Source organism: Cuculus canorus, chromosome 8 (genome assembly GCF_017976375.1).
Source record: "Cuculus canorus isolate bCucCan1 chromosome 8, bCucCan1.pri, whole genome shotgun sequence".
In the NCBI taxonomy this organism is placed as follows: domain Eukaryota; kingdom Metazoa; phylum Chordata; class Aves; order Cuculiformes; family Cuculidae; genus Cuculus; species Cuculus canorus.
In genome coordinates, this window is record NC_071408.1 from 29131381 (window position 1) to 29147952 (window position 16572).

General features: G+C 38.3%; 1 protein-coding gene across 1 annotated transcript in view; it reads left to right on the top strand.

The window, feature by feature from the left end:
• The window catches only part of ST6GALNAC3 (ST6 N-acetylgalactosaminide alpha-2,6-sialyltransferase 3), a 226991-nt gene extending 210916 nt beyond the window's left edge, over window positions 1–16075 (top strand). The window contains exons 4-5 of the mRNA XM_054073493.1: window positions 10475–10582; window positions 12197–16075. Coding sequence (XP_053929468.1) covers window positions 10475–10582; window positions 12197–12383 — 295 coding nt within the window. The 3' untranslated portion in view covers window positions 12384–16075. The remainder of the gene's footprint in view (window positions 1–10474; window positions 10583–12196) is intronic.
• The last annotated feature ends 497 nt before the right edge of the window (window positions 16076–16572 follow it).

A 16572-nucleotide genomic window follows, 5' to 3' on the forward strand; every position in this document is an offset into this window, starting at 1 on the left:
AACTAGGCATTAGCTTACACTGACAGTGAGCTGGCTAGAAGATTAGTCTGATAATTCTCGAGTTTACTGTTCTCAAAAAGCTGGATTGTGAAAGACTTGGAAAATTAACTAATTTGCTACCTCAGTTAATAGCAGGGAAGCCATAAAACCCCTCTTTTAGAGCATTTCACTGCCATCCTAATAAGTATGGAGATTTTTCTCCCAGCTTCCATTTGTACAATTACCCTCCTGCAGTCTGTTCAATGAATATGTGAAGAAAATAGTCTGAAATTGTCCAGTGTTGAAGGAACTGTGCAGTGGGCTAGAAGGGAATCTGCTCTGATCCATAGTTCCTCTTCCAATGAGCTTCTCTGTGGCAGTCTTCTGTTTTCCTAATTGTTTGCAGTATCACACTTTTTCGTAAGAGCTGCCACCTAAGAGGGAAAAAAGTGCATCATTCTTCACTTGTTCTGCTAAGGCACTATCTTCAGTGTAAGTATTTGTGCCGGTGGCTGCGGGCATCCGGCATTCAGGAGACCCTGCTGCATTTATACAGTGCCTCTCAATGAATAGAAGGGGAAAGACAAAAGCTGATCCTGCATGTCCTGAGGATTTGAGGCCTTATATTTCAAGTAGGGCTTTAATTAGACCTCAACCTCTTCTGTCCACAGTGCACATCATCGAGAGGTGCCCATCAGAAAGCCATCTACTGTGTAAGCAGAGCAATAGAGAGAGGTAGGGGAAGTGTCAGTAGCTCAGAGGCTAGGATTGCTTGCTTCTTTCTAGACAGCTGAACAGAGCTGAGTTAGCTAAGAAAGCAGTGAAAGACTGGAGACATTTGGCTGGAATAGAGCAAGACCCTAATATTGATACTAAACAGTAATATCATACCTATGGACGTGTGGGAGTTTCATTAAATTGCGCGTCAAAAAGAGAAAAGGGAAGAGAACTATTTTGTTCCTTTTTTAGTTTAAGGAAAAGTTAATGTGGAGAAAGATACTGTAGTAAAAGGGAAGGCAACATCTGTGTTAATTAGCAGTTCATCTTCAAAGCCTGAGTGATGGGTTACTTTATGGCCTCTTGCATTTGAATTAAAATTCAGACCCACGCAAGTTCTATTTTTACCTCCTTTTTCCGTATCAGAACAATTTGTCTGGATTTAAGATTTCATTTTTGCTAAAAATATTGATGTTCTATAACGGAAAATGAACTTTTGATTTGAGCAAATACAGAGTGTAGAGAAGAGCACAGAGGCTCTGGTTTCGATTTCAGAGAATGTGGTTTTATAACATGATGCAATATTGTAGGAAGTTCCTATGGAACAGTATCAGAGATCTTGCATTTATTCTATTCCATTCTACCCACTATATTTGGTGGAGAGAATTTTGCATGCTTGTTTAATTATTACTTATATACAAGCCTTAAATGCGAGGGAGGAAATCTCAGTATGCATCAGTTCCCTGTGAAAACTAGGGATATGTACGTTCTCCAAAGGATCTGTTTCTCTTGATTATTTGACTATTAAGCTCTTTGGGTCAAGGACTGCCACATGTGGGTGTATTGTTTGAACAGTGGAGATCTCACAGTGCTCCTACAATGTAAATAATCAATGAGTAATTTAGCCACAAGTTAGGAATTAAGTTTAGAGTACCTGGAGATGCTTCTATGAATACCACAATTGAGGAAAGACAAGTTATTGATCAAGGAATATGCACCGATGAAGGCCTTATCTGTGCTGTTTGAGTTCCCTTTTTTCAGCGAATATTTTCCTTTCAAAACTGAGACTTCCCATAAACATGATGGCTGGCCCTCCCTAAACATCTTTTGGATGAGCATCCATCCTAATGAAAAGAAAAGTTCACAGATAAATCTGAAATGTAGGGAGAAAAATGTAACACTGTTTTCCCTTACACGTTAACATCAAAAAGGTAGTGATTGAATTAACACAATGACTGCAGATTGTAGAAAATTTAAAAGGATATCACCTGACATACATCAGTGTGGTTTCTACCAGCTGGCCCAGAGCTCTGCCCACTCAGAGGAGCAGAGGATGGCTACAGTCTCGTGCTGGCTGTTCTTTCATTTTCACCATAGCAGTAAAAAAAAACAAAAAAACTTTCTAAAAGCCTCAGCCCAACATTACAAATATACAATATGCACCTTTAGGAAGTTATCTCATACTTTTTGTGTTATACATAAAAAAAACCTTAATAGGAAATGTTTTTATGAAAAATTCAAGCTGCTTTCGGCCAAAGTTAGATGAACTCCCTTCAATGTCTTGTCTTGACAAGGTAAGAGCTGATCAAGAACTTTCTTCTGTAGTCACATACAATCGATTTTACTAAAATATGCAGCTAGATGTAGTAAATGCCCTTTAATACCAAAAGAAAAGGGTGGAAAAGACTGCTTAATTAATCCTCTTTGGGGATCCTGCATTAACTACAGCTCTGTTTAGTTTACATTCTCCGTGGAGAAAAATGTGCAAACCCAAGGCAGCAAGTATTGATTTTAAAGGAATATTCAGGAAAAAGTCGCTGTTATCTTTTTTTTCTTCCACTTGGCACACTTTTGAGTTTGAATTTTGATTTTTGATTACAAAGAATGAAAATCTAAATCCTTCTGTATTCCCTTTCATGCATTGGGAAAGCGTTGAACCACTGCTCAGCAAACTGAATGCAGCCACTGGTGAAGAGAAGGGCACATAAAGCTGAACTACAGTGGCACAAGTCCTGAAACCTGTGCCATGGTTTCAGCCATCACTTCCTCTGTCACAGGTATCAGGGACTATAACCGGTCTTTGACCTAGGATAGGCCAATGGAAAATGAAGAACGGTGGGACAGGAGTACACCATGGTACCACTTTTAACTTGCAGGCTTGAGCACTGGCCAAGGAAAGCAGATTTTGCATTACCTCCCATTTGCTTCAACCACTGCAAGCAGAATTGCTTGTGCTGTGATTTTCGAAGAGAAAAATGGCTGTGTAATGATGCCAACAGCTCAATCCTCAAATCTGCTTATCTGAATTCAGTTTTCCTTCATTCCAGACACAACTGCATGATTCTAATGGTCAATATTTCAGTGGATCGTCTTCTAGTTTAAACATTAACAACATCCAAACTTAAAGGGAGATGTGTGGAGACATACGCTTCTCTTTCTGCACAATACACCACTGTCCCAGTGGGTTAAGGTTATTGGTAATCACACATAAACTGCTTGACTTCATGTCCCAGGTGGCAACTGCAACCAGGGCTTTTACAAAAGGCATCTTTTCTAGTAACTTGGGTGTATGCAATAGCGTGGCTGTGCCTCAGAGCACCGTTTGTACTCAAGAAGGGAAAACAGAGAATTCTTGATTCAAGAGAAATCAAGGGAGTATGAGTTTTCAGAAAAAGGAAGATTGGGGAAGAGAGTAGGGAAGAAAAAAAGATTGTGATTGGGATTTACTGTTCTGAAAACAGTTTGCACCAAAAGCACAATTTGTATCCAAAGAGTCAATGTGAGCTGCAGAAGGACAAAAGCTGTAAGAAATTTAGCGTGCAACGCTTGTTCTCTACAGCGGATGCCATTCGACTTGAAAAGATTAGCACAGGTTTTCCTGCATGAGAATCACCTCAAAATAATACACATATATATGTATCAGCTGGAAGGCAGGATTTACAGTTATAAATCTTTAGTCTTGTTTTTTTTTCTGTATGTTTTGCAGTAAGCTGGACCTCTACGACTACTCTTCATAAACAGGAATTCCCCTTTTCTTCTCTGAGCTCAGCAGCACAGGGTTCTGAAGGAGCCTTCTCTGCCTGGATGAAACATCTTCCTTCCCTTGTTGCCTCAGTTCATGACTGAGCTGAGATGCATCAAAGTCAGGTCAAGGAATCAGAAATGAGGAAACTGCAGAAGCCTGGGCAGCAGAAGTCCATTTCTTTAAGCTGATTTTTTTTTTTTTCTCTCTCTGCTTTGTTTCTGCTTTCCGTGTATTTATTCAATGGAGCAGAGACAGAGAGGAAAGAAAGAAATATAACCACAATACAAAGATTGGAACTATATGCACAGATTACATACCCAAGCAGATGCCATATGGGTTACAGTAACTGCAGTAACATATTCTTCCTTATATCCAATATTGTTTTCAGCTGTCTTGTCAAAAATTGTAAATAGCAAGTCAAATAGTTGTATTTTTTTTAATATTAGGTGCAGTGAAATACAAAGCCATAATTTCTTTATTCTCTTTTTGATCGTTCAAAAGTGCCCTTCTTGTCTTTTTTTTCAAGGCCACTCTGACACAGGATCTATTAACAGTTAAATCTCTTTGTAACTCAGATTGAAAGGGATGATTCTCATGGGCTGGTTTGTAACCTAGGAGTAGCTTTTGCTGTGTGTTTGTAGCAGATTTGACTGACATAAACTCTTGTTCTCTGCGTTCCATTGGTGCATTATTAATATAGGCAGAAAACCTATATTTCTGGAGATAATTGGGCAGTATGCCATCTGACTGCAGTTTATTCTCAGGATTCACAGTACAGGTGATCTACCAAGAGTTTGGACTGGCAGGAGCGCATCACTTCTCCGTTCCCAGGTACTCCTTGCTGGGCACAGCCACTGCCTGAATCTGGAATGTGGTCTGCGCTGTTCATCATGCATTCCACTTGTTTAAGCTTTGCATAAAACCATACATGATGGATAATAAAACATCTGTCCATATATAAACGTTTCACATTTCAGAATGACCTGAAGCACCATGTGGGCTTTTGAATGCGTGAGACAGTCTGCTCACTGCTGGAGGGGCATGGGTGCTTATTATTAGATGACCTGCATCATTATGGAGTGCAAAGCAAGCACATGCATGCACACACACACGTACAAAAGAATGAATAATTATGATAAACAACTCCCTAACAGGTATCTTTATAATGCAGAAATAGCCACCATTTTTACCAAGTTAAATCAGTTCTCTGTGTTTGCATCTTCATTGCTCTTCCTCTGTTTTTTTTTTCTGCAGAAAGTGTATGATGAAATTATTAGTAACAAAGCACCGAGTCTCAGAGAAAATAGAAAAAAATCTAGGCTAGTGCTCATGTTCTTCAGCATTTAGAGCTTTACACTTCCTCTATACCAAATACACTTCATTTTTAACTCTCAAGAAAACAACTTTCTGGCATGAGAAGTATATGTGCTTCTCAAAGGCAAGTTGCTGGGAAAACAAGCTTTTCTGCTCTCTCAGAGGTGGGGGCATTCTTCTGTCAGCTCATTCTAATCTGCCGTTTACAAATATACTCTTGGTATGAAGAGGAAGGCATAGACCAAACCTGTGACTTGGGGAACATGGGTGTTTCTTTTGGCAAAGAAGAGTTGTTCAGCAGCTGTATTCAGAGGCATTTCATTAGGAAAAAAAGAGAACTCTCAGTCAACATGGGTACAATGGTAGCATTAATTTGATTAGCATAGAATTAAGTAATGGATCACCGTATTGTGCTGGTAGATACATTTGCTGTATTTTCAGTTGTATGGAAAGATACCGTTATCCAGGAAAGCAAAAAAACCTACACTAACAGGCAGAAAAAGAGCTGTTTTTCTTTAACAAACGAGTGCAGAGGGGACATGGTCCTTCTAACTTCATTCCTCAGGGTCAGGCAGAGCCAAGGCTGACACAGAGCGAGTAGCGGAGAGCCAGGCATATTCTGATCCCCTTCCAGAAATTAATGGCATCTTGATGCACTGCTGATACAAATAAGTACCAGAGACACGTCTACCTGAACACAACCTAAGTTAATCTCGACAGAGTTCTTGGAAAGATTTCTATTTATTTTGAATCATTTTACAAATCTTTTAGCATTTTGGAAGGACACCTCAGGTTACTGAAGCCCCCGCTGTGTGGATTACAAGTCTTTTATTTTGTTTAGACCAATACTCCTATTTATACTTATTCATTAATTGAGGGCCCCGACTGCAAGTAAAAGCTGCTCTTGATTTAGTGGTTTGATAGGAGGGTCATTTGAGGATCAGAGTCTATAAACAGACTTTATGAAAATTGTCAACTAATTGGCCTGGAGAATCTTGTCATTTCAGTCTGTCATCGTTGGATTTTATTTTACTGCAATATTTTGAAATGAAGCAAAAAAGGAAAAGTGTCGAGTTAATGCTTTTGGCAAGCTGTGTTACTCAATAGCTTCTTGAAGTTCTGAATTTCTTTGTTTTTAATCTTAATTAACAGTTTTAAATGAACTTCTGTGCTTCTAAATTCTTTTCTGCAATCAGATTAACATGAAATTGCTTCTCTATATGTCATCTCCATCTTAACAATTTTTTTTTACACTTTTGGTGTTTTACCACTGAAGTCCCCACTGGAAATTACAGCCCATTGAACTGTAAAGCTCGAATTGATTGTGCACATAAAATATCCTGGAACAACTGAACAAAGAAAAGAACTTCCTGGAATTCTATGGTAAAATCAGAACTGAAGTGGCAAGAAAACTTCTACCCGATTTGAACTCACCTGCCCTTGATCGTTAAGAAAATATTTGATGTTCTTCCGTTTTTCCCTGATGAGAGACGAAACTATTTTTTCTTTCATTCAGCCTACATCAAAGCATGGTTATGGATGTCAAAGAAGATGAATTTCAGTTGCCAACATTTTTATGTGGACCTCTATTCCATCTTCTTTACATCATTTTCTTATGCTTTTTGTTGAATATTGGAAAGCTAAGGCTAAAGAACTCTTTCTAATTGCTTTTATTTTAAATTAATTTTTAATTAAAGCTTTATGTAGCATACATTACAATTCTAGCAATCCTAAATGTGGTTTTTTTACAATTTCCTTCCAATACACAGGAGACAAGTCTCCTTTTTAAGGTGTTGTCAGAAACTACAGTCAGTTCTTTCTACTGGAGTTTATGGAAAGCGTTACTTAAAATGCAAGTTCTATGTTTTGACACTTGAAACCTCCAAATAACTATTAATCAGGGAGCTTACTTTTGTATCGTGGGATGAAATAATGACATTTTAATCATTTAAACCTTCACTAAGAGCAAGATCGGCAAGCATATGCTTTGTTTCAAGCATGTAGTTGATTCCATTGGTCTTTTCCTGTGTTTAATGTTAAGCATATGCTTATGTACTTTTCTGAAATGCTGGATGATATTTAGCAGAATGAATTACGTTCCAATAACTGGCATTTCCTTAAGAATCCTAATAATGTAAGAAGTATGCAAAATAAGCTTTTGTTTTCAAGATAAACAGACAAAGTAACTTTTTGTGAGCATTGCCTTTTTATTGCTGCATCCAGCTGTAAATCATGTCTTGAAAGAAAATCATATTCTTTTTAGGTGCATTTTTTGAAAAATAGTGCGTTATTTTCTCCTGAGCTGTTGAGACAATTTCCTGCCTAGATCTGGCGCCCCATTAATTTTAGAGTATAAGAAAAAGTCACTGTGAGCCATAGGAAACAATTCTGGATTTGCTGCGCAGACATATCACAGTAGATTTGCCTATAGTAGTTCTACAGATGACGTTTAACAAACTCCTGTTTTCCCTTTTTGGGGATTAATGTCCTCCCTCCCTCAGATTTATGCAGTAACATAGCCTTACACTACACGTAAATGGAGAATTCTTTTATTTTCAGTGTGTAAAACTTGAAATTTGAATGCAATTACAGTAACAAGAGGAACTCTTTCTAATGAGTCTCAAAAAGCCCTGGCCAAAACTCATGTAAAACTCTCCTGTAGTGAAAGAAATTGAGGGCACTGTGTTAGCATAATAGCAAGGGCAGAGACATTGCTTTGTACTACAGTTTTATAGGATGATATTTTAAAAGGTATTCAGAGATTTACGACTTTTCGGGGACTGCTAAAATTGTTTTCACATTTCTAATGCAGCTTTCATTAGAATGTTGAAAGTATGTTTACGGTTATCAGATTCAATTCTAAGGTGTTACCAAATCATCCAGAATCCCCACTGCTTAAGTATATTCCCTTGTATCCCTGTGTATCTTGAGAGGAAAAAAATTGGAGGAATGTAAGTGCTGTGTTTTACAGTATATAATCTGTATTCTGTCATGTGCTTCATCTCCCAGGGAAAGTATCTGGGAACTCTGCTGTTTTTATTTATCCTTCCAGTGTAGTATATAGATGAGATGGACTGAGGTCCAATGGTGTTAAAACAAGACATGAAATATTGATTAATTCTTTTTTTTTAAATTCCTTTTTCCTCCTGAGTACAGCAAATTTCAGATGCTACTGTCAATATGGTACTCTCCAATAAACCTCCATGATCAGAAGGGTTCTGATCATAACGTTCTTACAAATGGTTATTATGATTCTAAATGGCTTTAAAAGCTCAAGGTTAGTGTTCGTCTGGTGCAAGTGCAGAAAGCAAGTTAGAAGCTGTGCAGCTTTTTATCATGGTAGGATGTTACTCCGAAATAACATGAACCAGACTGGGAATTCTCCTTGCTAGACAGTAGAACATTGTGTTTGAAGCAATGAAGTTCCTAATGGGACAGATAAACAGATGTACAGTTTCATGGCTATAAAGGTGTCAAGAAGCACAGTTATAGTTGGTGTCCACCTAATGAAACACAGGTATTTGTCACCCTGCCTTTTGTGCCCACTTGTCATTCTTCAGTGCTAAGTTAACCCTTTGTTTATTGTTACCAGAATGGTCCTTTACAAAAGTAGCTAAACAGATACTTGGGAGTTTCCCCAAGGAAAAGGATGTTTCAGGAAAGGTAAGGACAGAATTTCACACCAGCTAACCCATGAAGGACAGGGGCATGGAAGATGAGATATAGCCCAAACTACTTACAGGGTTCCTAAGTACAATAAAACTCTCTGGGAGCTGAGGTAATTGCTTTTCTCTAAGAAAAAAATAAGATTTGTTTAAACTGTAGCGTAGTGGAATTTCTTCAGGAATGTAAAGCTCTTGGGGCTTTTCTACTATCCATAATAAAAGGTGTTAATCAGAGAAGGAATTTGAATCTCAGTACTATGTGTATGGGTAAATGTCATTATAAAGGTTGCACAACTACTTTTACACCTATCACATTAATTAGTATTCAGTCAGACTTCAACAAGAAAAAGCAAGGAAGTAACAGAGAATTTGAGCCAAAAGCCAGTGCCTGGCAGATACACCTGGGAGGCAGGAGACCGCTGTACGCTCTGGCTCTGAACCAGGAAGAAGCAGCTGAGGCTGCTTCTTCTGTCTTGCAGGAAAGTTGTGTTTTATAGACTGGAGAAGTTGCTATATCATATTTTTTTTTCCATCTTTATTCCTACCCCAGGATGAAAATGTTTTCAGAAGACAGTGTTGATGGGGATAAGTAATTTACACATAGGCCTAGTTAGGAGCTCTTTTGCAGCAAAACTTAATTGTGTGCAAACATTAGGCTACTTTAACTTATGATGGAGAACAGATTGCTCCTGCTGGACCCAAAACCTACGAGCTAAAAGATGTGGCATGAAGCTAAATTATTCCCTCCTCTCACTCACACCCAAACTGAGCCAAAGTTGGGGATCTATTGAGATGATTTTATGGTTTCTGTGATATCTTTCTTTGAAAACTGGACAAGCTCTTTATAATTTTAAGGTAAATATTATTTCAGTCAAAATGAGAGCAAAACATGCACAAAGCTGGACTTCGACCAGTTTGTAAGCAGTGAGGGCTAAGTGTGTTCTCATTACTTATGAGGTCTTAAAGCAGAAAGTCTTGGCCAGGTTATATGGGTAACTGTTCACCTCCAGTCCCCCATTGGAACGCTTGTGTGAGTACAGTGAACAGGGTTTGGTCTGCAATTAGCAGTGCGTACGTTTGCTTGCAGATCTGACGTGAGCCACATTCTTACACAGGTCATTTGTTCTCACTCATGCAGGTAATATTTTGGACTGATTCAATGCAACTAGTTACGTGAGCAAAGGTTATCGGTCTTGGCACTGTCCTCTTGTGTTTTACTCTCTGCCACGTTATCATACAGAATGGTAACACAAACTTACGTAAAGGGATATGCACAGAATTTTGGTTTTCAAAGCCTTGTATTAGATTGTTTTCTACTGCGATGTCCTTGGAAGTTTCATTACTGTGTGAATTTTCAAGCTGAGGACAGCCCACCGCAGATTAAGATTTTGCTTGTGGAAGAGGGTGGTGCATACTCACATGCACACAGCACAAACTCTGCCGGTTGTTTGCTTTTTGGTGAACTTTATCTCATTTCACACACTCTACTAATTGCTATCTTTTGGAAGTAAAAAATAAATTATTTTCTGTCTTGTGGGAGACGCATTGTTTGACTTCAGCTATTTAACGTGGTGTTTTTTCTGTGGACAATTGCTTGAGGCCGCAAGCTGGGAAGAATGAGAGCACATCTATAAATAATTCAAAATAATTGTATGGTTTTGACAGACTGTCAAGTGCTTAATGCTTTTTGTGCCGGGTAATAGATTATATTTCTTTGATAAAGTGTTGATAAGTTCTCATTGCAATTTGTTTTGTGTATGTTGTATTTTTACAGAGTCCAGTCAGGTTCATATCTCAGTACGGGTTGGTTTACCTTAATTTTGGCTATGGATGCCTGCTATGGAATTCACGTCTATGGGATGATAAATGACACCTACTGCAAGTAAGATCACAGGAAATTATTTTCATGCATCTACAATTCTGATGTCTTGTCAAAATTTCACAATTGATTTTGATATCATAAATCCAAAAAAGGGATCAGGCAATCATTTCCCAGTGTTTTGCATTGACGTGACACTATTGTCAGCATATTTAGTCCTGATATGGCATTTGCTGTTGATAAAATAAAAACATTTACAAAATCTAACATCAGATGTCATAAGGAACTATTTTTAATCAAAGATCTTTTGCAGTTTCTGAATTAGCTGGGAACAAAATATGTTCACATTCTCCTGACAAAATGTACTTACTTTTACTGATGAAACAGATCCTTAGAGGAAATATTAATATATTAGTTCTCTGAATACCAAATATACCTGGAAGTGAAAAAAAAAAAACTGATTAGCCCAGGACAGTTACCTGAAATTACATTTCACCACCTCTGAGCAACCTACTGGAACATTCTAGGTTTTATATAGCTCGTTTTGAGTAGTAGGGGGGTTCTAATTAGATAATAAAACAAGTCCTGTGAGCTTTGTTACGGTAAACTGACATAAATTTCAGCCAATTACTGTTAGTGACCTTACAGTGACAATGGATTAATCCTATTGTCAGAAGTATAACTCTAAACGCAATTTCTAAAAGTTAAATGCTTTAATCTACAGCATGTGCTAGAAAAAAATATTAAATGAAACTATTTCTCATTCAGAACAGCAGGAAATGCCATAGACAACGTATGATGCTAGTACAAATCTGTTCTAGGCTGGTTTGAGCTTTGCATGCATCCAGGCCAGTGGGTTCTCAGCTCCTAGAGGGGTCTTTGTGCACATTCTCACTCCACATTCCGTATTGCTCCATGTGGGACTCATTCCTGGCAGACCCTAAACCAAAAAGTTTGAGTCACAGCTGTTTAATTAGAGTATCTTAACGTTAAAAGCTGAGTTTTTAGGACTCGCAGATCTCACTGACTGAATCAGTCATCCAGACGGAATGAGCATATGTTGTTCTTTGTTTATGAAAACACAGTAGGTGCCCTGAGATGAGGGGTGACGGGACTGAAGTTGTCCTCACAGAGTTCAGCCAAGGCGGCAGCGCATAGCCCTGGTGTAAAACCAATCATCGGCGCGGCAGCACTTCAGTCTGTTGGCAGCAGAGAAGGACTGCCTTCCTTAAAGCTGCAATTCTGACTGAATTACCTGCTCAGAATGTATAATATGCCTTTAACTGTCTTATTCAGCTAGTTCAAGAAACAGTTTCAAGAGCTGGGCCTGACCAATGAGATGACTTTGCTTAGGGATGGAGCCTCGGGAACTGAGTTCTCCCGGACTAAACCAAACACACAGCACCCCTAAGAGCCAGCCTATCAGCTTCTTGCTGACTGACAAGATCAGTGGACGTTGAGAGATACACTTCATTTTCCATAGGATGAAGTGCGAGATACACTTCATTTTCCATAGGAAAAATCATACAAATCATGCCATAACGAAAGCCTTTAAACAGCTTAGCAAAGGAGCTCAGATGCTGGCACACAGAAAGGATTTGGGATAATTTGGGGACAGTATTAATTATTGTTTTACTTCGAAATAATACTTAAGTTTATCTTTTTTTTTTCCCCTAGGTCAGAAGGCTTTCGTAAAGTTCCCTACCACTACTACGAGCCAGGAAGAGATGAGTGTGAGGAATACTTTCTGCATGAAAATGCTCCATATGGAGGCCATAGGTTTATCACAGAAAAGAAAGTATTTGCTAAGTGGGCCAAGAAGCATACGATAATATTTACACACCCCAACTGGACAGTGTCTTGATGCTGGTTTTCTTAACTCTCCCTTAACAGCTTATTACAAAAATGTCTCAGTTTACAATAATTTTGCTTATATCTGGCTGGCCTTTCTCAAACCTAGGTAATACTAAACTAAAAACCAGAAGACAAGGAGAGTGATGGTTCAGCTGCTAAGCAAAATTAATCATCTGTGGAAGACAGACACATTTCTTGTTATTTCTTAGGGTTTTACTCCACACAATGCACTTTATACTTTAACTGGATTTTACTTCACGGCAGTAGCAGTTAAAGCAGATGAGATTTCCTGTGTAGACAGGTACACACAGAGAACATGGTGGTCCTTCAAAACTTGTCTGTCATATTAGTTACTTAAAAATAGTATTTGAAGCTCATTTTCAGTACTGCAGCACTAGTTCCATTTGTGGTATCACTAGAACTTTTTCGCAAAAGAAATATGAGAGTCCAGGGTCTCTGCGTGAGTAAATTTTACTGAACACCTGAATGCATTGATATATGTGAGAACTCACACATATGGTACAATTAGAGATGAGCTAAACGTGGTTCTTGAACAGTACACACCTCTCATACGAGAAGATATTATTTATTCAAGGCTCCTGATTAACTCATAACTTCTAAAATGCAGCTTCCTCCCACCTGGGTCAGGCTACACCATCTTGGATGACGTAGTTTGAAGCTGTTGTCCCACCGATGAGCTCCAGAAGCATGAGAAGTAGCGAGCACTGTGTTTTGCAACCCATGTGGAAGCTTTGGCTGTTGTACCAAGCCTGCAGACTGTACCCAAGCTGCTTAGTGTAAAATTGTCTCACAATCATCTCCCTTTACTCCAGTTGTGCCTTTGAGTTGCTCCAACATACAAATACCAGTATTTTGACAGTATTTCCCATGCAACCATCATAATTTATTTTAAGTCTCCAGTTTCTCCATCTTTAAAAACGGTGACAGTGTCTCTCTACTTCACAAGGGAGTTCTGAGGATTAATTTAAGCCCATAAAGCACTTTCCTGATGAAGAGTGCTACAAAGCATTTATTCTTAACATAAAAACAATGGTACCTGTCATTTATTCTTGTCTGTTGGGTATTTGAAGAAAATGACAGCGAGTCTGGATCTGAAGGCAAATTGCTCTGCGTATCTGCTTTCCTACTGAGGATAATTTGTAATACTGAGTTCTCTCAGCTTGCATTGCTTCAGACGGAGTTGAAAGAACCACCACCTCACAGTATTATCTGAACATCAAGAGGCAGTTCAAGAATTTTTAAAGGTACTCATCTCTAGTTGAAATACGTATTTCCAAGCTTACTCTCATGGAAAGTTTTCAACTGCAGGAGACTCATTTGTAAAATGACCATAATTCAACTACAGATGTGAGTTTTATTTAAACTGTATTTAAATCAACGCTTTAAGTTTAGACTGTGTCCTATGAATATTTTAACATCTGGAATGTCAGATTCAACACTGTAATAGCCAATACTGTGAACACTTGAAAGAATTATGTGTGGAACATGACACACTGGGTTTACTCACATTACTTAAACATTAACCAACAAGAAACTTTGTATGCTTTTGTAAATCATGAAAAGGAGAAAGTAAAAACCTATTTTTACATGTAAGTATTTGTATACTGACTATTTCCTATTGTATATTTGTATATATAAATCTATATTTTATATGTTCATGGCATATATATACTCTCAGCAGCAGTTGCAGCTCTTAGGTTGGGGAGGAAATCTCTTCACCAGTGTTCCTCCTCCTGATCATTGGTTTCTTATTCCTGTTGGTAGGTAATGCCAGGTATCATCTCTCTTGCCCCTTCTATTGACTACTGTAAATGCAGCTTTCTCGTTTTATTTTTAATATAGCTCAGCTTTCACTGCTTACTTTAGTGCTCTAAGTATTCATGCTGGTTGTCAGACAAAGGCTGGGGCCGCATTTATGATCCTGGGTAAATATCTATATTCAAATACAGGCTGTTTCCTAGACTTCTTGCGTGACTTCATGGCTCACCTTCTTGTTTGGAAAAGGAGAACAATAATATTTTCCAATTCCTTGTCATGACTGACTTTTTTGTAAGCTCTTGAGACAGATATTCTCATCTGCAATGTATTTGCATAGTGCCTTGCAGAAGAGAGGTCCAAAGTGTCTGAAGGCTACAGGTGATGCTATAATATACAAATAATTTAAAGTGGCTGCTTCTTGTCCCTGGTGTTTAAAATCAAATGTAGACTAAAATAGCATGGGATGAAATCAAGAGGGGAAGGGTCATGGATGGATGAAGAGTTGTAGTCCCCAAAAGGCATTGAGCTGGATTTATTGCCATATTCATATGCATCTTTTCACTTCAGATGGATGGCTAGATAGATGGAAAGCTAATAAAAAAACTATAAAGTGGGATTTGATGAATGCAGGACACACGGAGCTGGGGAGAATGTTCTATGCATACTGTACAGGGCAGCCTGGGTAAACCTATAGCTCCCTTTGGGGAAGAGGAGCTAAAAATGAGAACATAAGTCAAACTGAACATTAATTTAGAAGTTCTTTGGGTTAATAGAAAGTTACTGTGAAAGTGCTGCATGTGGAAGTGGAGTTGGGCTGGACAGACTTACATGAGAATTGACTTCATGAAGCATCGTCTTTCTCCCCTGTGAGCACAGCATAAGGATTGTGCCTGAGTTGTGTTCACATGCAAGGGAGATTTTAAGCCTAACAAAGTATTTAAGTTAATGAAGACTTGCCAAATCATCGTAAATCAGTTGTAAAATAGTGCTTCGTACTTGAAGCTCCTTGTAGAATGCTTGTATGCTGTATGAAACAATATCTCATGCAAAGACTAGCTAAGAAAAATACAGCCCTAAGAACAGCTAAATGCACAGCAAAATTGAGAACATCATTAGAGTGCCGTTATCACAAGGCAACGTAAACGTGTTGCTCTCTGCAGTAAGAGCAGATCCACTTTTAGAAACATTGCAGCAGGCTTCATTCACACTAGAGTAAAAGAACATCAGCTCCCTTATTTAAATGAGCCCGTCTTTAGCATAAGCTAAACACACATTTGCATGATTTTTATTATATGAGTAAGGAACTGTGACCACTGCGTTAAAGATGATTCTACAAAGAAATGACTTTGTCAGAATCTGTTAAAAATCAGCACTGTGGTACTGAAGAAAGAATCTCAGAACCTGGCTGTCTAGTAAGAGGTCTTGATGATTCACCTTCTGAAAGCTGTTAAGACATCAGCCGAGAATCATTTATTAATACTTTAAAATAAAGCCCACTACAGTTTACCTGAATGTAATCAGGTCCTAATTGCTTATTCATTCAAGCAGTCCTATTTTAATCAACTACTCATGTGTATAAAACAAGCAGGGAGTTTACCTGAGGCTTTCCAAATAGATCTCAACAATGCTGCTAATAGAGGAAGACTCACAAATAATTTGGCAATTTGGTATTTTTTTGCTATCAGTCAGCTAAGCAGTCGTCAAATATTTTCGTTTATAATTTAGTTAGATTTTTAAAATACACTTTTTGAAGGAGAAAAAAAAAGGCATTTATTTTTTAGCTAGCTGTAGGCTTTGTTTTAATAAACATTTAAATTTAATGTATTTTATGTTTTATGTTGCATGACCTTCTGATTTAATTATTTTTCGAGGAAAAAAAGTTTTAAACAGGAGCAGAAATTTTCCTAACTGGCTAATTACTTGGTTACATCAGTAAGTGGGAAAGGCTGAGGAAGAGTTCTACTTAGGAGCAGGTGGTGTTCCAGCTTCTAAAAAAATGCCCCTAAGGTGATTTAAGAGAGGAGTACCCATTGATCTCTCCTATAAATACGTTACCGAAGTATTCTGCTTCTTCAAATGCCTTTAGCTCCTGCGGAGAACTATTGTCCTACTCTCTCCAGCAGGCATCAGCAGCCCTGGGAAAACATACCCTTTCCAGGAAAAGGCAGAGGCAAATTCTATGTGAAAGATTTCTGTATAAACGCCAGGGACGAAGAAGTCAGCCTGACACAGCTTAAATCCTCTGAAGCCTCACTGATTTAGGAATCTCCAAGGACTCAATTCAAAACCAAAGGAAATCACTTCAGCGAGTTCATGAATACAGCATGCATCCCAGTAAAATCTTTGCACTCCTGGGTACTAAGGTAAGCAGTGTTTTGTCTGAGAAGTACCACGCGCACATCCTGCATTGCATAGTTAAT